Below are 23,358 nucleotides of genomic sequence, written 5' to 3' on the forward strand. Positions count from 1 at the left end.
ACTCTGTCCAAAGACTGTAATCCTATGAATAGGGTCCTTTCACTCAGCAGCAGCTGTGAACAACGTTGGTTTCCAGGGCAAAGCCTCTGTCTAGTTACTAACACTTCCCTAAAACCTCTTCACAAATGTGACCTTACATACAACTCAATAAGAGAGGCTATTTTGCAGACTGTTCTGATAACATCTGTGAAACACGAGCTATGATACTGTATTCTGGCTTTTTATTTCTTAGCACCCATTAATAAACTTTTATGGATACTATACTCAACCATTAGTAAAACTGTTACTGGTAAGAACTTATATTATGACATAATTTTAAAATTTCACCTCTTATTATAAAATAACTTGATACAAATAAGGGATTGAGAAAAGCTAGTAGCTTAAATTAATCCCATCATAGAAGCTAGTAATAGATTCCTTCTTGCCTAATTACAAATGTCTAGGTAATTCCAAAAATTAAGAAGCAACACTCTTCCAATAAAAAGTTCAATATTAGCTTTCTCTGCATCAGAATTTCATTACAGATAATTTATCAATATTTTAAGTCATTACAATTAATTCATAAAATTACAATTTAAATAATTACTTTCGAGGAACTTGGTATTATAAGAAATGCTTTCAAAAGAAAAATCCAGGCCGGGCACAGTGGCTCACGCCTGTAATCCCTGCACTTTGGGAGGCTGAGGTGGGCGGATCACGAGGTCAAGAGATTGAGACTATCCTGGCTAATATGGTGAAACCCCATCTCTACTAAAAATACAAAAAATTACCCAGGTATGGTGACAGGCGCCTATAGTCACAGCTACCCAGGAGGCTGAGGCAGAAGAATTGCTTGAGCCCGGAAGACGGAGGTTGCAGTGAGCTGAGACTGCGCCACTGCACACTCCAGCCTGGGTGACAGAGCGAGAGACTGTCTCAAAAAAAAAGAAAAAGAAAAATCCAACGGTCTGTTTTCCCTGAAGGATGCTTAACCAGCTATAAATAAACTAACAAAAGATACCTCTTTAACTCAAACTATCAAACGTTGTATTTTTTCGCACAGTAACCTCCGAAGTTAATTTTAAGCAAATAGGATATATTAAAAGGGCAGCAAGATATAATGATCAACTTTATTAGTTACACTATCTTGGAACAGTATTTTGTTTGGCTGATGAGAGATGTGCCTAACTGAAATTCTACTACACACAATAAATTTCACAAAAATTTGGTTAATGAGGAAAGTATACAAAGATGATGATGTGCAATGAGGACTTTAGTTTACTGAACTATTTTTTCTTTTTTTTTTTTTTTTTTGAGATAGAGTCTCACTTTGTCTCCCAGGCTGCAGTGCAGTGCCGCAACCTCAGCTTGCTGCACCCGCCTACTCCCGGGTTCAGGTGATTCTCCTGCCTCAGCCTCCAGAGTAGCTGAGATTGCAGGTGGACGCCACTACACCTGGCTAATTTTTTTTTGTATTTTTAGTAGAGACAGGGTTTCACCATGTTGTCCAGGCTGGTTTTGAACTCCTGACCTCAAGTGATCCACTGGACTGGGCCTCCCAAAGTGCTAGGATTACAGGTGTAAGCCACCGCACCTAGCTGATCACTCCTATTTTTATTTATCAAAAGGTAAGAGTAAGCCATAAAGTCTGTCAAGATCCTGAAGATGGAAATGCTGAATAGTCCAAAAAAAAAAAAAAAAAAAAAACTGGATGAGTGTCTACTACATATTCAATATAGTCCTGAGGCCTAAGAATAGAGTAAAATGTCCAAGTAAAAGAATATTACTTTTCGGGGTCAGGCACAGTGGCTCACACCTTAGTCCCAGCACTTTGGGAGGCCAAAGCAGACAGATCACCTGAGCTCAGGACCAGCCTGAGCTCAGAGACCAGCCTGGCTAAAATGGTGAAACCCTGCCTCTACTAAAAATACAAAAATTAGTAGGGCAAGACGGCACGTGCCTGTAATCTCAGCTACTAGGGAGGCTGGGGCACAAGAATCGCTTGAACCTGGGAGCCACAGGTTGCAGTGAGCCAAGATGGCGCCACTGCACACCAGTCTAGATGACAGAGCGAGACTAAGCCTCAAAAAAAAAAAAAAAAAAAAAAAATTACTTTTCAAACATGTTCACTAATGTCTAAACTAAATCCAATTTGTATACTTGCGAACTTTAAATACAACAAAATTGCAGAGAGTTTAAATAACTAAATGCTAAACAAGTCTTACCTTTTCTCTTTTGGCCTGAAAATCTGTGATATCTATCCCACTCCTATCAAGAGGCTGAAAAATAAAAATACTATTAGAATAGATGGGGAGTTATGAAAAATAACTTTTTTTTTTTCTTTTTGAGATGGAGTCTCACTCTGTTGCCCAGGCTGGAGTGCAGTGTCGCAATCTCAACTCACTGCAACCTCTGCCTCTCAGGTTCAAGTGATTCTCCTACCTCAGCCTCCCAAGTAGCTGGGACTACAGGTGTGCGCCACCACACCCAGCTAATTTTTGTATGAACAATATCTTTTTAAAAGGTTTAAATTTCAACTTACGGAATTCAGAGGAGAAGAAACAATGGATGGAATTCTTTTTGCATCCTGTTAATGTTGAAAAAACAACAAAATTAAGATTTTTCAATAATACTAGGTTTTGTTACACTCCTGTATTAATTTTGATTTTAAAAATTTACCGCTAAAGGGCTTGACATCTTCTCTAAAGACTGCAATATTCGCCGAGCTGTTGAACTGGTCACACCATAAGATTGTGCACTGAGTTGCTTAGCTTTCATTTGTCTTCTAACTGGTGCCTGTAAAGTAAACCCTATATTATTTATTGTAACACAAAATCTAAGGCACATATTTCACACAATGAAAATATTTACAAGATAGAATGGATGTCCAAAGTAAAACAAGATTTAATGCATTAACAGCAATTTATCTCTGGGTGGGGTCATTAAAAGTTCAATTTTCTTCTTCATGCCTTTATTGGAAATCCAATTCTCTGAGAAATTACCTTTACAACAACAAAAGAATGATAAGACAGCATGCACCATTCTAAAGAAAAGTCTGGGCCAGGTGCAGTGGCTCATGTCTCTAATCCCAGCACTTCGGGAGGCTGAGGCGGGTAGATCACCTGAGGTCAGAAGTTCAAGACCAGCCAGGCCAACATGGTGAAACTCCATCTCTACTAACAATACAAAAATTAGCTGGGCGTGCTGGCGGGCACCTGTACTCCCAGCTACTCAGGAGACTGAGGCAGAAGAATCGCTTAAACCCAGAAGTGGAGGTTGCAGTGGGCTGAGATTGTGCCATTGCACTCCAGCCTGGATAACAGAGTGAGACTCCATCTCAAAAAAAAAAAAAAAAAAAGTCTACCAGCTATGTCACATGGGGTAAATCGGGCAATTGATAAAAAGTTCTAGTATTACCTTAGATCCATTTATCTATAATATTTAAATCAAAGAACATTAAATTAATAAAAACTGAATTAAGATATCAGTTAACCTAAGCATTAAATAACATTCAATTAGAGTAAATTCTAAGATGGCTAAACAAAGAGATGGTAGATTCTACTGCAACGAAAACCTAAAATTTTAATACTAACGACTTGTTTCTCAGAAGTTAATATAACAGGCTGGGCACAGTGGCTCACGCAGTGTATCCTGTGACCCTGTTAAACTCACTTATTAGTTGTGGTAGCTTTTTTTGTAGTTTCTTTGGATTTTCTATGTAGATAAGCAAGTTATCTGTGTATAGGAATAATATTACAGGAATAATACCCTTTCCAATCTGCATGTCTTGATTTTTGTGCCTACTGCACTGACTAGCACCTGCGGTATGATGTTAAACAGTAGCAGTGATTGCAGGCATCCTTGCTCGCTTCCTCACACCATTAAGTATGATGCCAGATGATTTTTTTGTGGATGCACTTTATCAGGTAGAACGATCTTATCTATTCCTAGGTTTGTTGAAAATTTGTATCATGACTAAATGTTGGATTTTTAAAAAAATATTTTATGTATCTATAGAGATGTTCATATAGTACTCTTTAGATTGTTTACATGGTAAATCCAATTTTTTTTTTTTTTTTTTTTGAGATGGGAGTCTCACTCTGTTGCCCAGGCTGTAGTGCAGTGGCATAATCTCGGCTCACTGCAACCTCCGACTCCCAGGTTCAAACAATTCTCCTGCCTCAGCCTCCCGAGTATCTGGGATTACAGGCATGCGCCACTGGATCCGGCTAATTTTTGTATTGTTAGTAGAGATGGGGTTTCACCATGTTGGCCAGGCTGGTCTCGAACTCCTGATCTCAGGTGATCTAAGGCCTCTCAAAGTGCTGGGAACACAGGCATGAGCCACCACACCCGTCCCAATCCCATTAATTTTCAAATGTTGAGTCAACCTTGCCTTCCCAGGATAAACCCCACTTGATCATGATGCAGCTTCCTTTTTAAATTTGTTGGATTCCATTTACAAATATTTTTGTTGAGAAGGTTTGTGTCTATAATCCATGAGAAATAATAGTCTGTTACTGTCTTCCAATGTCTTTGTCTGATTTTGGTCTCGGGGTAATAATGTTGGCCTCATAAAAGGTACTGGGGGAAGTGTTCCCTACTCTCCTACTATACATAAGAGTTTGTGTAGAATTGGTATTATTTCTTTCTAAAATGTTTGGTAAGATTCACCAGGGAAGCTATCTGAGCCTGAAGCTTCTTTGCTGGAACCTATTTTAAATTATGAACTCAATTCATTGAAAAGATAAGACTATTCAGGCTACATATTCTTGACTAATACCAAATAACAAAAGTCTAACAAAATATGTTTAAGATCTGAATGCTGAACACTACAAAACATTGATGAAAAAATTTATAAACCACCTAAATGGGAAGATACACCACGTTCATGGTTTGGAAGACTCTATTTTTGTTAAGATGCCTATTCTTACCAAATTGGTCTTTAGACTCAAATGCAATCTCAATCATGGTTGGGCATGCTGGCTCATACCTGTAATATCAGCACTCTTGGGAGGCCAAGGTGGGCAGACCACCTGAGGTCAGGAGTTCGAGACCAGCCTGGCCAACATGGTAGAACCTCGTCTCTACTAAAAATACAAAAATTAGCAGGGCATGGTGGTGTGTGCCTGTAGTCCCAGCTACTCGAGAGGCTGAGGCAGGAAAATTGCTTGAACCTGGGAGGTGGAGGTTGCAGTGAAACAACATCATGCCACAGCACTTCAGCCTGGGTGACAAAGCAAGATTCCATCTCAAAAATAAAAAAAGCAATTCCAATCAAAATCCTAGCAGACTGTAGAAACAAGCCAGTTTTAGATTTTTATAGAAAAGCAAAGGACCTAAAAAAGCCAAAACAAGCTTGAAAAAAGAACAAAGTTGGACTATTCATATCACCTAATTTTAAGACCTACCGGAAGCCTACAGCAATCAAGACAGTGCAGTGTTGGCAAAAGGAAAGACACATAGATCAATGGGTGGCGGCGGTGGCGCAGGTCAAAAGTCCAGAAATAAAGCCATGTGAACCGGATTTCAACAAAGGTGCAGGCCGGGCATGGTGGTTCATGCTTGTAATCCGAACACTTTGGGAGGCCAACACAGGAAGATCGCTTGAGCCCAGGAGTACAACACCAGCCTAGGCAACTTAGTGAGACCATTGCTACCAAAAAAAAAAAAAAATTTAGCTGGGAATGGTGGCGCACGCCTGTGGTCCCAGCTCTCACGAGGCTAAAGTGGGCATTTGTGGCTCCAGTGGCGCAATCGGTTAGCACGCAGTACTTATAAGGAGGCTAAAGTGGGAGAATCACTTGAGCCCAGAAGGTTCTGGTTGCAGTGAGCCATGATCGTGCCACTGCACTCCAGCCTGTGTGACAGAGCAAGGCCCTGTCTCAAAACAAAAACACAAAACAATGATGGTGCAAAAGCTATTCAATGAACAATCTTTTTAACAAATAACACGGCCGGGCGCGGTGGCTCAAGCCTGTAATCCCAGCACTTTGGGAGGCCGAGAGGGGCGGATCACGAGGTCAGGAGATCGAGACCATCCTGGCTAACCCGGTGAAACCCTGTCTCTACTAAAAAAAAAATACAAAAACTAGCTGGGCGAGATGGCGGGCGCCTGTAGTCCCAGCTACTCCGGAGGCTGAGGCAGGAGAATGGCGTGAACTCGGGAGGCGGAGCTTGCAGTGAGCTGAGATGTGGCCACTGCACTCCAGCCTGGGCGACAGAGCGAGACTCCGTCTCAAAAAAAAAAAAAAAAAAACATAACACTAGAACAATTGCACACCCATATGTTTAAAAAAAAAAAAAACAAAAACAACCTCGGCCAGGCACACCTGTAATCTCAGCACTTTGGGAGGCTGCAGAAGGAGGACTGCTTGAGCCCAGGAGTTCAAGATCAGCCTGAGCAACACAGTAAGACTCCCATCTTTACTTTTTTAAAAAAACTTTTTAATTTAGAAAATAAAATGAACCTTGACCAACACCCCATACCACACACAAAAATTTATTCAAAATCAATCACAGGCATACATTAAAACCTAAAACTGTAAAACTTGTAGAAGAAAACATACGAGAAAATCTTTGTGACATGGGATTAAGTAACAATGTCTCAGATATGACACCAAAAGCATGAAACCATTAACAATACACACACGCGCGCGCGCGCGCACACACACACACACACACACACACACACACACACACACAAAAGATGTCAACAAAAGCAAAACTTCTGGCCGGGCGCAGTGACTCATGCCTGTAATCCCAGCACTTTGGGAGGCCGAGGCAGGTGGATCATGAGGTCAGGAGTTTGAGACCAGCCTGGTTAAGATGGTGACACTCCATCTCTACTAAAAACGCAAAAATCAGTCGGGTATGGTGGCAGGCACCTGTTATCCCAGCTACTCAGAAGGCTGAGGCAGAGAACTGCTTGAATCCAGGAGGTGGAGAGTGCACCCCTGCACTCAATCCTGGGTGACAGCACAAGACTCTGGCTCAGGGGAAAAAAAAAAAAATCTGTTCTTCAAAAGACACTGTTAAGATACACCACAGAATGGGAGAAAATATTTGCAAAACATATAACAAAGTATTTGTACCCTGAAAAATAAACTCTCTCAAAATTTATTAATAAGAAAATAACCCAATTTTAAAACGGGTGGAAGATTTGAACAGAGACTTCATCAAAGGAGATATTTCACCAAAAGATGGGCTGATAGCAAACGAGCACCAAATAAACACCTGAAAAGACACTCAACATCATTAGTCACTAGGGAAGTACAAATTAAAATCACAAGTTGGGGTTACCACTACTAGAATAGCAAAAACAAACAAAAAAACCTGACACCACCAAGTGCTGACAAGGATGCACAGCAACTCTTACATTACTAGTCAGAACGAAACCTGGTACCAGCCACTCTGGAAAATGGTTTGGCAGTTTATTATAAAGTTTACTGAATACTTACCATATGACCCATCAATTCAACTCCTAGGTATTTGTATTTACCCGAGAGATGAAAATGAATGCTCACAAAAAACATTCATAGCAGCTTCATTCATAATTGTCAGAAACTGGAAACAACTCAGTGTCTTTTCACTAGTGAATAATAAACCAACTGTATTAACCATACTACTCAGTAATAAAAAGGAACTATTAAAAGATGCAAAAACAGATGAATCTCAAATGCATTATGCTTAGTAGAATAAGCCAGAATCAAAAGGCTACATATGACTAAATGTATATGACATTCTGGAAAAGCCAAAACTACAGAGAAAGAAAACAGACCAGAGGGTGGTAGGAGGAGGAAGGATTGACTCAAGAGATACATAAGGTAATGTTCTGGGGTGATGAAAATGTCTGATCAATATTTGATTGCAGAAGTGGTTATATACATAATAATGTGTTTTGTTAAAACTCAAATACTATAAAACAATGGTAAAATTTAATATGTGTAATTTACACCTCATTTTTAAAAAAAATCACATTTCTTGAGATACATACACATATCTAATACATAAAACATTCACATAGGTCTAAATAATGTCTACATATGCTAAATGAAAAAAATATAACCTATAGCTGTTATTTTCCCAAAGAATAATATTAAATCAAAACTACTGGCCAGGCGCAGTGGTTCACGCCTGTAATCCTAACACTTTGAAAGGCCGAGGATGGGGGATCACAAGTCAAGAGATCGAGATCATCCTGGCCAACATAGTGAAACCTGTGTCTACTAAAAATACAAAAAATTAGCTGGGCGTGGTGGTGTGTGCCTGTACTCCCAGCTACTTGGGAGGCTGAGGCAGGAGCATCGCTTGAAACCAAGAGACAGTGGTTGCAGTATGGGCCGAGACCGTGCCACGGTACTCCAGCCTGGGTGACAGAGCCAAGACTATCTCAAAAATAAATAAATAAAAGAAAAATAAAAAATAAATCAAAACTATTTTTTTTGAGCACAAAGTAATTTATTATCCAGTTAAAGTGAAAAAAGAAAAAAAGGTCATCAACCCTTCTATTGGAACCTACCTGATAAGGTGTATTTCGTAGTTTAGACTGTCTTACAGCAGCCGCTGCCCCACCGTATGTTGTTTTTCCAGGATAAAAAGGAGAGTCTCCAAGCTGACTGGTTTTAAGGACTGAAGAATTCCCAAGTGACTGCACAGAAACACAATGATAAATTATAAGCCATATGAACCCAGGAGGTGGAGGTTGCAGGGAGCTAAGATGGTGCCACTGCACTGAAGCCTGGGCAACAGAGAAAGACTCTTGTCTCAAAAAAAAAAAAAAAAAAATATATATATATACACACACACACACACACACACACACACAAATGCAATAAACACTCAAGACTAATGTGATTAAATCCAACCCAGTTAGTACTCACAGGGGAAAGTGTTCCAAAGGCAGACAGGTTGAATGCTGGTTTTTTTGAGCTGGTGGCAGTGTGCTGCGAGAGTGAGTGAGAACGTTCAGCTTCTGGGGACCACAGAGGTGGCAATGAAGTGTTCTTTGAAACAGTTATATCTGAAACAAAATTACATAATCCATAGTAATAACACCAACACAAGATCCTAAATTTTTGTAAATACAAAAATTATATGCAAGTCAGGAAAAAAAAAAAAATCCCATAAAATTTAATTTTACTACCCAAATTATGTACTACCACATGTCAAGAATACCTTTATCAGAAGCTCTTGAAGAAAAACCACTGGTAGTTGAGATGTTATCATCATCATGCTGAGAGGTAGAATCTTTAATTTCCTTTACAAGGGAAAATCCCGAACTGCCAATTGGGAATGCCGAGGATGTAGATGGCTGACAGTGTAATGCAGGGGATTCCAACATGGAGAAATTCAGATGGCTCCGATGAAGAGAAGGCCTTGTTAACACATCTGGATAATTTGAAGCAGTACTAGTTGTTGAAGGTTCTTAAAAGAAAAGCATTAATATTATGAATATACAACTTAGAGCAATACACTACCACAAATGGTTTTTACTTTAAGAAAACACATTATAGTATATAATAGCTTCAATTCAAATCACTGAGGCCTCCCATAAGCCCAATATAACATACTCCTAGCCAAAACAAAGTTTCAACTAAAATTAATTTAAACGAGAGCTAATTTTTTTAAACCAGTAAGAGTGATGTGATATGATACAACAGTTGAAATACAACTATTTTTTGCCAGTTGATTAAACCCATTCACTTTTTTGATGGTGTATTTTGTAATACAGAAAATAACTTGTGCCTTATTTATAGTCCTATCATTCTGAGACCATAAAAAATAAGTTTTACCCATATTTTGATACTGTCGCTTTTATTTCAATATGTCTAATCTTGACTCCCATCTGAAATTAGTTATGATGCAGGAGTAAAGAAAGGATTCAGCTTCACTGTTTTCCAAATGGTTAGCCTGTTTATAACCTAAGGTAATCTCTTAAATAAGCCATCCTTTCCTCAATGATTGAGAAGCCACTGTTACCACATACTAAACCATACTAACTTCCAAGAGTCTTTATTCCTCCCTTCCTCTAATGATGTATCTTTATACTTCCGTACGAGTACCAAATGTTTTAAATATTATGCTTTAGAATAAATTTAATGCTTGTTGAAGTTACTCCACCCCACCTTCCCTTTATTAAAATATGAAATTATTAAAATAAATTCTTTTTCAGAATTTACTTGTTTTCAGGGACATTTTCAAAAACTTTAGAATTGTTTTCTAAAGTTCCCCAAAAAGAGGCCTCCAGTTAGGATGGAATAACTAGGACCAGATCAGCCCTTCTACTGTAAACAACTATAAGACTGGAGAAAAAATATGAGGCTACTGCTTTCAGACAGTGGAAAACAGCACAAAAACTCACAAGGTGAGCCCTACGATTACCCAGCTCTCTGTCTAAGAACATTTTCAGACCTTGAACAGACACCTAAAGTCAAGTAACACAGAGCAGGAAGAAATCAGAATTCAGGGCACTGGAGAGTAGGGAACTGTGCAGAGAGGGTCTCCCAGAAACCCACATGGGAGTGTCCAGTGAGCGGACAGGCTGTACATACTCATAGCAAGACCACCTAAGCCTTACGCAGCAGCTGCTATGGAGTTGAGAAAACAGAGATACCAGACAGTGTACCGCGCTAGGGGAAAAAACAATGCTGAAGACTCTCAAGTTTTAGGGCCACCAGAATTTAGAGATCTCATTAACAATGGCATTCAGCTGATATACCAAAAGGTTCCCCCTTAAAAATAAGGAGTAAGTATATAACTAAAGTAAGATCTACTATAGATCTCTCCTAAAAAGCCACAGGCGAGACAGAGCTTGGAGGCTAAGGCCCACCACATTGGGAGGCTTAGGAAACACCCTGGACTTCCCACAAATATACATTAACACAGCATAAAACTATAACTACGAAAGTTCAAAATTATCATTAACTAAACTGCCTGCTAAAAACAAGAACCAACACTCTTCAGAGGAAGATGACAGAACCAAGAGTCTCTACACATTATCATTCAAAATGCCAATATAGTCAAAACTCAACGTATAGAAAAAAGAAAATTGTGATCGATGCGCAGGGTAGGGGGATAGGGGAGAATAGGTGTTAGAAACTTTAACCAAAGGTAGCAAAGACCTTAAAATATTTAGCATAACAAGACTTTAAAGCAGCTATCTGGAATATGTTCAAAGTTCCTAAAAGAGCCCTTAAAATTATTTTAACTAGGATCACACTGAATTTAAGGTTTTTAAAAAGAACTGATATCATTCCCAACACTGCTTTCCTACCCACCTTTCCTTTGGTTCAGATCTGCTTTATGACCCTCAGTGGAACTTAAGAGAATTTCTTCTTCTAGAGTGTCACACACTTCTTGTTAAAGTGTATGATTTTTTTTTTTTTTTTTGAGACAGTCTCACTTTGTCACCCAGGCTACAGTGCAGTGGCAATCTCAGCTCACTGCAACCTCCACCTCCCAATTGTTTGATACTGCAAATGGAATCCTTTCTTCTTTCATGTTTTCTAATTGGCTACTGCTTAAATAAGAGAGTGGTCAGGTATTTTCAATATTAACCTTGGGTCAATTGCTACAGTTTCCTTATTCTAACATATTACCACATCCCCATAACTGATTACATTCTTAATATCTAGAAGTGGTGATGATGGACTTCTACCTTATTCCCAACTTTAATGAGATTGCTTCTAATGTTTCACCATTAAATATGATTCTGGGCTGGGTACAGTGGCTCACATCTGTAATCCCAGTACTTTGGGAGGCCGAGGCAGGCAGATGACTTGAGGTCAGGAGTTCAAGACCAGACTGGCCAACACGGCAAAATCCCATCTCTACTAAAAATACAAAAACTACCCGGGCATGGTGGCACATGCCTGTAATTCCAGCTACTTGCGAGGCTGAAGCGTGAGAATCGCTTGAACCTGGGAGGCAGAGGTTGCAGTGAGCTGAGACCATGCCACTACATTTCAGCCTGGTTGACAGAGCCCTCTGTCTAAAAAAAAAAAAAAAAAAAGATTCTGGTCTTTGATTTGAAAAACTGACATGCTAAGGAAGTAACAGTTTCTAAACTCCAAATAGAAACAAAGAGTGAATTTTAAATTTTAGCAAATGTCTATTTACTAAAAAGCAAAAATAGGATCATTTTACCTAGTAACATGGTAAACTATATTAAATCCTGAATGACTACTTGCATTCATTGATTAATGCTCTCCTCAGTAAGTATTTTGTGATGTGCTGCTAGACTGTATTTGCCATTCTGCAGTGTTCTTCTGTGTGCTATCTTCCTAAAAAATTGTCTTGGCTGGACACAGTGGCTCACGCCTGTAGTCCCAACACTTTAGGAGGCCAAGGCAGGAGTATCACTTGAGCCCAGGAGTTCGAGACCAGCCTGGGCAACAAACTGAGACTTCCTCTCTACTAAAAATTTAAACAGTCAGCTGGGTATGGTTGCACACACCTGTAGTCCCAGCTACTCAGGAGGCTGAGGTGGGAGGATCACTTGAGCCCAGGAGTTCAAAGCTGCAGTGAGCTCTGATGGCACCACTGCACTCCAGCCTGACCAATAAAGCAAGACTATCTCAAAAATCCTTAAACAATAAAACAATTCTAGATTATTTAGTTCCAAAGTACTGTAACAAAAAAAAAAAAAGCAAGCTGCAGATAAAAACACTCAACAAACTAAGACTAGAAGGAAACTACAACATAATAAAAGCCATATATGCAAAACCACACTAACAACATACTCAATGATAAAAGACTGCAAGATTTTTCTCTAAGACCAGAAGGCAAAGCTTCTCACTTTCCCCACTTCTATTCAACATAATATTGTAAATTCTAGTCAGAGCAATAAGAGAAATAAATAAAACACATCTAAATTGGAAAAGAAAAAGCAAAAAATCATGTTTGCAGTTGACATAATCTTACATGTAAATAACAGTGAAGATTCGGTCAAAAGCTGTTAGAGCAAATTTAACCAAGTACCAGGATACAAAAATCAACACACAAAAAAGTTTGTTTCTATGCACTAATAATGAACAATCTGAAAAGTAAATTAAGAAAACAATTTCATTTATAATAGCATCAAAAAGAATAAAATATTTAGGAATGAACCAAGGTAAAAGATGTGCACATGGAAACTACAAAATAGTACTAAAAGGAAAAAAACATAAACAAACAGAAAAATATCCCACGTACGTGGACTACAAGACTAAATATTGTTGGGATGTCAATACTATTCAAAGCAATCTATCTACAGATTCAATACAATCTCTAAATCCCAAAGACGTTTTTTGCAGAAATAGAAAACCTATCCTAAAATTCATATGGAATCTCAAGGAACCTCAAAATGCCAAAATAATCTTTAAAAACAACAAAGTTGGAGGTCTCATGCTTTCTGATTTTAAAACTTATTACAGAAGTACAGTAATGAAAACAATGTGGCACTCGTGAGAGAGAACAGGAGGTGGGATGTAGTTTCTCCTTCACTTATTTTTTTTTTCTCCTCCTCACAAAACCCATACATAACATTACCTCGCTGATATTACACATGCTAACCCTGAGGGTTTAGTCACACACAAAGAAAACAGCCATTCTGCGGTGCTCTCATAATGTGTAACCTATACCTTTTAAAGAATTCCAGGAATTGGTCTTAGGAGATCCAAAACCAAATCAAGGTTGCAGAGTCCACCTCAGCAAGGAATGCGAAATAATTGATTTACAGCATTGTTGCCACCAGCCAGACCCCTACTGGAGATAATCACCGCAACCAGATATGCTGCCTTGCATACCATACCCTGTAGGTGCTTTGCCCAGCCCAGCCTGCATACCTTACTCCATGTCAATTCCTGTGCTTTGCCTAATAAAAAAAAAAGTCCTACTGGCTTTTTCCAGGAAGCCAGGAAGAGGATCCTTGAGCCTCACCTCCATTGTTTCCCTTGTGCTCAAGCAGAAGCCCTGAAATAAAAGTCCTGTCTGGGAAATCTGCTTGGCTCCGTGTTAATTTCCATTACATGGGAAACCAAAGAGCCTGTGGTCTGTAATACTAGAATAAAGACAAACAACATAGACCATGCAAGTGAACACAGGGCCCAGAAACAAACTACCATATTTGATCAAACGATCTTCAACAAAGATTTCAAGACCACTCAATGGGAAAAAGATGGTCTCTTTATTAAATGGTTTGAAAAACTGGATATCCACATGGAAAAGAATGAACCCTTATCTTGAACCATATACGAAAATTAATTCTAAATGGATTAAAGACCAAAGTATAACACCCAAAACTAAAAAACTTTTAGAAGAAAACAGAATTTCAGGACATGAGATTTGACAATGATTTATTAAATATGACACTAAAAGCACAGGCCACGGAAGCAAAATCAAACAAATAGGACTACATCAAATGTAAAAACTTTTATGCATCAAAGGATGTAATCAACAGAGTAAAAGGCCAACCTACAGGATGGGAGAAAATATCCACAAATTATATATGTGATAAGGGATTAATATCCAGAACATAGAAAGAACTCCAATCCCCAGTGAAAATGGCTTTTATCAAAAAGGCAATAATGGATGCTGGTGAGGATGTAGAGAAAGGAGAATCCTTGTACACTGTTGTTGATGGGAAGGTCAATTAGTACAGTCATTATGGAGAACATCATTGAGGTTTCTCACAAAAACTAAAAGTAGAACCACAATATGATCCAGCAATCCCACTGCTGGGTATATATCCAAGATAAAGGAAATTAGTATATCAAAGAGAGAATCTGCACTCACATGTTTATTGCAGCACTATTCACAACAGCCAAGATATGGAATTGACCTAAGTATCCATCCACAAATGAATGGACAAAGAAACTGTGCTACATATACACAATGGAGTATTATTCAGCCATTAAAAAAAAAAAAGAATTAAATCTTGCCATTTGCAACAACATAGATGGAACTGTAGAACATCACATTAAGTGAAATAAACCAGGCACAAAAAGACAACTATCACATGTTCTCAAATGTGACAGCTTAAAAAAAAAGGGGGGGGGGGGACTGTTCCATGGAGACAGAGAATGGAATGACAATTACCAATAGGGAACTCATGGAGACAGAGAATAGAATGATGGTTACCAGAAGACAGAAAGGGTGGTGGTGAACGGGAGATAAACAGAGGACACAAAAATACAGTTAGAAGGAGTAAGATCTAGTGTTTGGTAGCATACAATACAGCAAATATAACAACAATTCATCGTCTTATTTCAAAATAGCTAAAAGAGTGGAATTAGAACGTTGCTAACACAAAGAAATAATAAATTCTAGGGGTAACGGACATCACAATTACCCTGATTTGATCAGTACACATTGTATGTTTATATCAAAATATTACATGTACCCCATATATGTGTACAAATATTATGTATTATGTAATAATAATTAAAAATAAACTTTTTTAAAAAAGGTAAATCCAAGCAAAATATAAAAAAGAATTCCTACAACACCCTCCCCCCAAAAAAGAAGTTGATTAAAAAGTGGGCAAAGAACCAAAATAGGCATTTCTCTAAGATTACAGACAGATGGCCAAAGAGTATATGAAAAGATGTTCAACATCACTAACCATCAGAGAAATGCAAATTAAAACCACAGTGAGATAACGTTTCATACCCATCAGGACAGTTATTAACAAGAAAGGGGAAAATAAAAGTAAGGATGTGAAGAAATTGTACACTATCAGTGGGAATATACAACAGTGCAGCCACTACGGAAATAGTAATTTCTCAAAAAATTAAGGATAGAATTTCCTTATGATCTAGCAATTCCACTCTAGGTATATACCCAAAGGAACTGAAAGCAAGGTCTCCAAGAGATTTGTGCGCTCATGTTCACAGCAGCATCATTCACAAGAGCCAACAGGTAGATGCAACTCAAATCTCCATCAACAGACAAATGGATAAGCAAAATGTGATATAGACATTCAATATATTATTCTGCCTTAAAAAGGAAATTGTGATACACGCTACAACATGAAGAACCTTGAAGGCATTATGCTAAGTGAAATAAAGCCAATAACAAAGACAAATGCTGTATGATTAACATGAGGTACATGACATAAACATTAATTAACATGAGGTACTTAACAGAAATAGTACTGTAGAACTGTGACTTGGCAGGGCCTGAGGGGAGAGAGGAAATGAGGGGGTATTGTTCAATGGGTATAGACTTTCAGTTCTGTAAGATGAAAAATTCTGAGATGAAAGGTGGTAATGGTTGCGCAATAATGAGAATATACTTAAAGTCACTGAACAGTGCACTGCAAAATAACATAAATTATATGTTATATATATTTTACCGCAATTCAAAAACAAATGTTTCCATCGCAGCTAAAAAGACAATGAATTTTTAAAAATAATTATTCATTAAAAATCCTATTTTAAAAATCTGATAGAATATCTAAATTTATTTTATATATAATAATTTATTATGAGGAGGACTCAGGTTAACAAAGATACTGGGCTGGGTGTGATGGCTCACGCGTGTAATGCTAGCACTTTGGGAGGCTGAGGCAGGCAGATCACGAGGTCAGGAGATAGAGACCATTCTGGCTAACACGGTGAAACCCCATCTCTACTAAAAATACAAAAAATTAGCCGGGCATGGTGGCGGGTGCCTGTAGTCCCAGCTACTTGGGAGGCTGAGGCAGGAGAATGGCGTGAACCCGGGAGGCAGAGGTTGTAGTGAGCCGAGATCATGCCACTGCACTCCAGCCTGCGCGACAGAGCAAGAATCTGTCTCAAAACAAAACAAAATACCAGAGATACTGTCTGGGGCTTAGAAATCCACTGGCAGAGGTATCTAAAGCAATCCAATCAGCATTTACACATAATAAATATTTCAATTTATCTGCAATCAGGATTTACATACACATAGGCTGAAACGTTTCCTGGGGTATCAAGTATTCCAATATTACTGTAGTATATTATACTACGAAAATGCTTTTTACTTATCCCATTCTCTCATCCCTGCATCAGTTTCTCCTATAAGAGAAAAGTGACAGGATAATTTTCCAACTCTTGGCAGGACATCAACTAAATCTAGTATATACAGACACCATAGAGGAAAAAGAAATCCAACACAGGCCAGGTATGGTGGCTCATGCCTATAATCCCAGTGCTTTTAGGAGGCTGAGGCAGGAGGATCACTTGAGGCCAGGAGTTCAAGACCAGCCTGGGCAACATAATGAGGCCTCACCCCTACTAAAAATTTTCAAACCATAGCTAGGCATGGCAGCACACTCTTGTAGTCCCAGCTACCTGGGAGGTTGAGGAGGAGAATGTAAAGGGAGTCACACCATTTTTTGTTTCCCAGGGCATACAAAAGTTATGTTTACACTACACTGTAGCCTATTAAGTGTGCAATAGCATTATGACAATAAAAACAATGTACCTACTTTAAAAAAAAAATTGCTAACAAATAACAATCTGCTGAGCCTTTAGAAAGTCATAATCTTTTAGGTGGTGTTAACAGGTCTTTGCCTCAATGTTGATGGCTACTGACTGATCAGGGTGATGAGTACTGAAGGCTGGAGTGGTGGTGGCAATTTCTTAAAATAAGACAACAATGAAGTTTGCCTCATCGATTGACTATTCCTTTAAAAGATTTCTCTGTGGCATGCAACGTTTTTGATAGCATTCTAACTGCAGAATTTTCAAAACGGGAGCCAGTCCTCTCAAATTTTGCTGCTGCTGTATCAACTAAGTTTATGTACTATTCTATATTATTCTGTAATCTTAAAAATGTGCACAGTATCTTTACCAAGAGTAGATTCCATCTCAAGAAATCACTTTCACCAGGCGTGGTGGCTCACACCTACAATCCCAGCACCTCCCAAGGCCGAGCGGGGCAGATCACAAGGTCAGGAACTAGAGGTCATCCTTGCCAACACAGTGAAACCCCATTTCTACTAAAAATACAAAAAATTAGCTGGGCGTGGGGGCACATGCCTTAGTCCCAGCTACTCGGGAGGCCGAGGCAGGAGAATTGCTTGATTCCAGGAGGCGGAAGTTGCAGTGGGCTGAGATTGCACCACTGCACTCCAGAGTGGGCAACAGAGCAAGACTGTCTCAAAAAAAAAAAAGAAAGCACTTTCTTTGCTCATCCATAAGAAGCAACTCCTCATCCATTTAAGTTTGAGTGTAAGATGCTGCAGTAATTCAGTCACATCTTCATACTCCACTTCTAATTCTAGTTCTCTATTTCTACCACATTTGGAACATTTGTAGTTCCTTCCTCCACTGAAGTCCTGAACCCCTCAAAGTTATCCACGGGGATTGGAATCAACTTTCTCTAAACTCCTATTCATGTTAATATTTGAACCTCCTCCCGTAAATCACAAATGATTTTTCTCCCCCCAGTTAGCCTTGACTCGAAACTCAACGAATGTTCTTAATGTCATCTAGAATGGTGAATCTTTTCCAAAAGGTTTACAATTTACTTTACCCAGATCTATCTGAGGAATGACTATGACAGCTATAGCCATATGAAAGGTATTTCTTAAATAATGAGACTGGAAAGTCAAAATGCCTCCTTGATCCATGGGCTGCAGAATGGACATTGTATTAATAATTAAGCATGAGAACAACATTAATCTCAATGCACATCTCATTACAGTTCTTGGGTGACCAGATGCACTATCAATGAGCAGTGCTATTTTGAAAAGCATCTTTTTGTCACCAAGCAAGAGGTCTCAACAACACGGGCTTAAAATGTTCAGTAAACCATGCTGTAAATAAATGTGCCATCATCCAGGTTTTGTTGTTCCAATTACACAGCACAGGCAGAGTAGATTTAGCATAATTCTTAAGAGCCCTAGGATCTTTGAAATGGTAACTAAGTATTGGCTTCAACTTACAGTCACCAGTTGCATTAACCCCTAATAAGAGATTTAGCCTATCCTTTGAAGCCAGGTATTGACATCTCTTCTCCAGCTATCAAAATCCTAGATGGTATCTTCTTCCAACAGGAGACCACGTTCCATCTGAAAATATGTTGTGCTGCGTAGTCATCTGATACAGTTTAGATGTCTGTCCCCTCCAAATCCTATGTTGAAATGTGATCCCCAATGTTGGGAGTGGGGTCGAATGGGAAGTCTTCGGGTCATGGGGGCAGATTCCTCATGAATGGCTTGGTATCCTCCCCAGGGTAATGGCCTCAAGTGATATTTGGTTGTTAAAAAGAGTCTGGGACCTCTCTGCTCTTGCTCCCTTCTCTCTCCATGTGACTGATATGCCTGCTCCCACTCTGCCTTCTGCCATGAGTAAAAACCTCCTGAGACCACACTAAAAGCCAAGCAGATGCTGGTGCCATGCCCACACAGCTTGCAGAACCATGAGCCAAATAAGCTTCTCTTCTTTATAAATTACCCAGTCTTGGGTATTCCTTTGTAGAATGCAAAATGGACTAATACACCACCTTCGTCAGTGCTTTTAGCTAAATCTTCTGGATAACTTATTGCAGCTCCTACATCAGCACTTGTTGCTTCACCTTGCCCTTTTATGTTATAGAGACAGATTCTTTCCTTAAACCTCATGAATAAATCTCCGCTGGCTTCCAACTTTTCTCCTGCAGGTTTCTCATCTCTCTCAGCCTTCACAGAATTCAAGGGAGTTAGGGCTTGCTCTGGATTATGCTTTGGCTTAAGGGAATGTTGTAGCTAGTTTGATCGTCTATCCAAACCACTCCAACTTTCTACACATCAGCAACTGGTTGCTTTGCTTTCCTATTATCCTTTGTGTGTTAACTAGAGCAGCACTTTTAATTTCCATCAGTAACTTTTCCTTTGGATTCACAAGTTGGCTAACTGGTACAAGAGGCCTAGCTTCAGGCCTGTCTCAGCTGTCCACATACCTTCCCTCACTAAACTTAAGTACTTACAGCTTTTGGATAAAAGACGGGGAACTCTAATTTTCACTGGAACACTCAGAGGCCATTGTAAGGTTATTAATTAGCCTAATTTCAATATTGTCAGAGAATAGGGAGGCCCAGAAAGAGGGAGAGAAAAGGGGAATAGCCAGTGGGTGGAGCAGCCGGAACACACACAACATTTACTGATTAAGTTCATCATCTTATATGGTCGTGGCTCGTGGCACCCCAGAACAATTACAATAGTAATACCAAAAAAGAGCACTGATTACCATGATACAGAATTTAAGTTTGAAATACTGCAAGAATTACCAAAATGTAACAGACACAAGGTGAGCGTGTGCTGGTGGAAAAATGGCACTGATCAACTTTCTTGACATGGGATTGCCACAAACTCAATTTGTAAAAAATGCAGTATGTGCAAAGTGCAATAAAATATGTATTTATAAAATTAATATTTAGTAAAGAACTAAATTTATTTAGGACTGCCATGTTAGCTTTCCAGAGTCTGACATTACTTCAACAGCAGATATACAGTCATGCACCACATAAGAACAGTCAACTAGCCTGGCACAGTGGCTCACGCCTGTAATCCCAGCACTTTGGGAGGCTGAGGCGGGTGGATCACGAGGTCAGCAGATCGAGACCATCCTGGCTAACACGCTGAAACCCCGTCTTTACTAAAAATACAAAAACATTAACCGGACATGGTGATGGGCGCCTGTAGTCCCAGCTACTCGGGAGGCTAAGGCAGGAGAATGGCATGAACCTGGGAGGCGGAGCTTGCAGTGAGCCAAGATAACACCACTGCACTCCAGTCTGGGCAACAGAGCAAGACTCCGTCTCAAAAAAAAAAAGAAAAAGAAAATAAAAAACAGTCAACTACAGAACACATATGCAACAGTGGTCCCATAAGATTATGAAGAAGCTGAAAAATCTGTATCACCTAGTAACATCATAGTCATCCTAAGGCCTTAGTGCAATACATTACTCAGGAGTCTGCAGTCATGCCGATATCTTTTATATCATATGTACTTTTTCTATGCTTATACATGTTTAGATACACAAATATTCACTATTATAATTGCCTACAGTATTCAACACAGTAACAGGCTGTGCAGTAAATAAATCCAGTGTTGCCAGTCAAATAAAACTAGAGCACATACATTTATGTACTCTATATAATACTATACTTGGTAATGATAATAAATGACTATGTAACTGTTTTATGTATTTACTATACCTTTTATCAGTAGAGTATACTATCCTTCCACTTACATTAAAAAAAAAAAAATTGGGTCCCAGGTGGTGGCTCACACCTGTAATCCCAGCACTTTGAGAGGCCAACACAGGCGGCTCATTTGAGGCCAGTTCAAGCCCAGCCTAAGCAACACAGTTAGACCTCGTCTCTACAAAAAAAATTTTAAAAATTAGCTGGGTGTGGTGGCACATGCTTATAGTCCCAACTACTTAGGAGGCTGAGGTGGGAGGATCGCTTGAGCCTGGAAGGTTGAGGTTGCAGTGAGCCATGACTGCGCCACTGTACTCCTGGGTGACAGATCGAGACCTTGTCTTTAAAAAAAACAAAAGTCAACTGTAAACAGCCTCAGGTAAGTCCTTCTGGAAGTATTCCAGAGGAGGCATTGTTATCACAGGAGATGACAGCTCCATGTATGTTACTGCCTCTGAAGAGTATCCACTGGGACAAGATGTGGGGGCAGAAGGCCATGATATTGATGATACTGACTTTACGTAGGGCTAAGTTAATGTGTGCATGTCTTAATTGTAAACAAAAGTTTTAAAAGTTAAGGAAAAAAACAGTACTACAGAAAAAAGCTTAGAGAATAGGGACATTAAAAATAGTTTTGTTCAGCTATATAATCTGTTTATGTTTTAAGCTAACTATTTTAACAAGAGTAAAAAAGTTTTTTACATTTCAAAAATTTATAAATAAGTTACAGTAAGCAAAGGTTTATTGCTGAAGAAAAATATTTTAGTAAATTATAACCTAAGTGAACAGTGTTTATATAAAGTTTACAGTACTGTATAACAAAGCTTTTAGGCCTTCAGATTCACTGATACTCACTCACTGACTCACCCAGAGCAGCTTCCAGTCCTGTAAGCTTCATTTAGGATTAAGTATCCCAAACAAGCATACCATTTTTTACCTTTTATATCATATGTACCTTTTCTATGCTTATACATGTTTAGATACACAAATATTCACTATTATAATTGCCTACAGTATTCAACACAGTAACAGGCTGTGCAGTTTGTAACCTAGGAATAGGCTACAGCCTAGGTAAGAGTAGGCTTAGTCAGTGTGAGTATACACTATGATATTTGCAGTGACAAAACTGCCTAACAATGTATTTCTCAGAATGTATCCCCATAGTTAAGCAACACATAACTGTTTTGAGAATGCACTGTCAAATTTAAGTGTAATGCTTCACAGAGTAAATATGAACTGCAATTTCTCTGTAATATCTAGTAAGATCTATATTCATCTTATTGGGGAGTTTAATAAGATGTGTGTGTCACATAAGTCACTCTTATGTGACTACAGGTATTAATAAGTAGACACAGGTCAAGGCAGACTATAAGAAATGTCTGGCCAACATGGTGAAATCCTGTCTCTAGCAAGAAGTACAAAAAATTAGCCGGGCGTGGTGGCAGGTGCCTGTAATCCTGGCTACTCAGGAGGCTGAGGCAGGAGAAATGCTTGAATCCGGGAGGTGGAGGTTGCAGTGAGCTGAGATCACGCCACTGCACTCCAGCCTAGACAACAGAGCAAGACTCCACCTCAAAAAACAAAACAAAAACAAAAACAAAACAAGAATTGACTGGGACTTACAAGGTTTAAGATAGCAGGATTCAGATCTAAGACAAGCACGAGGCAGAAAAATGCTATCAAGTTTCTGAAGTAGGCCAGGCACGGTGGCTCACACCTGTAATCCTAAGCACTTTGGGAGGCCAAGGTAGGCAGATCGCTTCTGCTCAGGAGTCCAGTCTGGGCAAAATGGCGAAACCCCATCTCTACTAAAAAAAAAAAAAAAAAAAAAAAAAAATTAGCCAGGCCTGGTGGTCCACACCTGTAGTCCCAGCTACTTGGGGGGCTGAGGTGGGAGGATCACTTGAGCCAGGAGGTGGAGGTTGCAGTGAGCTGACATTGTGCCACTGCACTTCAGCCTGTGTAACAGAGTGAGACCGTGGCTCAAAAAAAGAAAATAAAAAAATGTTTTAAAGTTTTTGAAGTAGGTAACAAATTGCTGCCCACAATTTGCTTCTAAATATATCAGGTGAGCTGGGGGTAGGAAGGTAGGGAAATAGATGCGGGAAGAGTAAACAAGATCAGCCATGACTTGATTATTGTTGGAGCTCAGTGATGGGGAGCTGGGGGCAGCAGGTCGGCAGGGAGGGGGGTGTCATTGTACTATCCTCTTTATTTCTCTAGGTTGAAAAATTTTCCATAAT

General features: G+C 39.2%; 1 protein-coding gene across 1 annotated transcript in view; it reads right to left on the bottom strand.

The window, feature by feature from the left end:
* The window catches only part of NUP153 (nucleoporin 153), a 92,620-nt gene that overhangs the window by 49,168 nt on the left and 20,094 nt on the right, over window positions 1-23,358 (bottom strand). Inside the window, 6 exon segments of the mRNA XM_007973607.3 lie at window positions 2,205-2,258; window positions 2,522-2,566; window positions 2,659-2,775; window positions 8,501-8,629; window positions 8,862-9,001; window positions 9,157-9,405. Of these exon segments, the coding sequence (XP_007971798.2) occupies window positions 2,205-2,258; window positions 2,522-2,566; window positions 2,659-2,775; window positions 8,501-8,629; window positions 8,862-9,001; window positions 9,157-9,405 (734 nt within the window).

This window comes from Chlorocebus sabaeus, chromosome 17, assembly GCF_047675955.1.
Source record: "Chlorocebus sabaeus isolate Y175 chromosome 17, mChlSab1.0.hap1, whole genome shotgun sequence".
Lineage (NCBI taxonomy): Eukaryota > Metazoa > Chordata > Mammalia > Primates > Cercopithecidae > Chlorocebus > Chlorocebus sabaeus.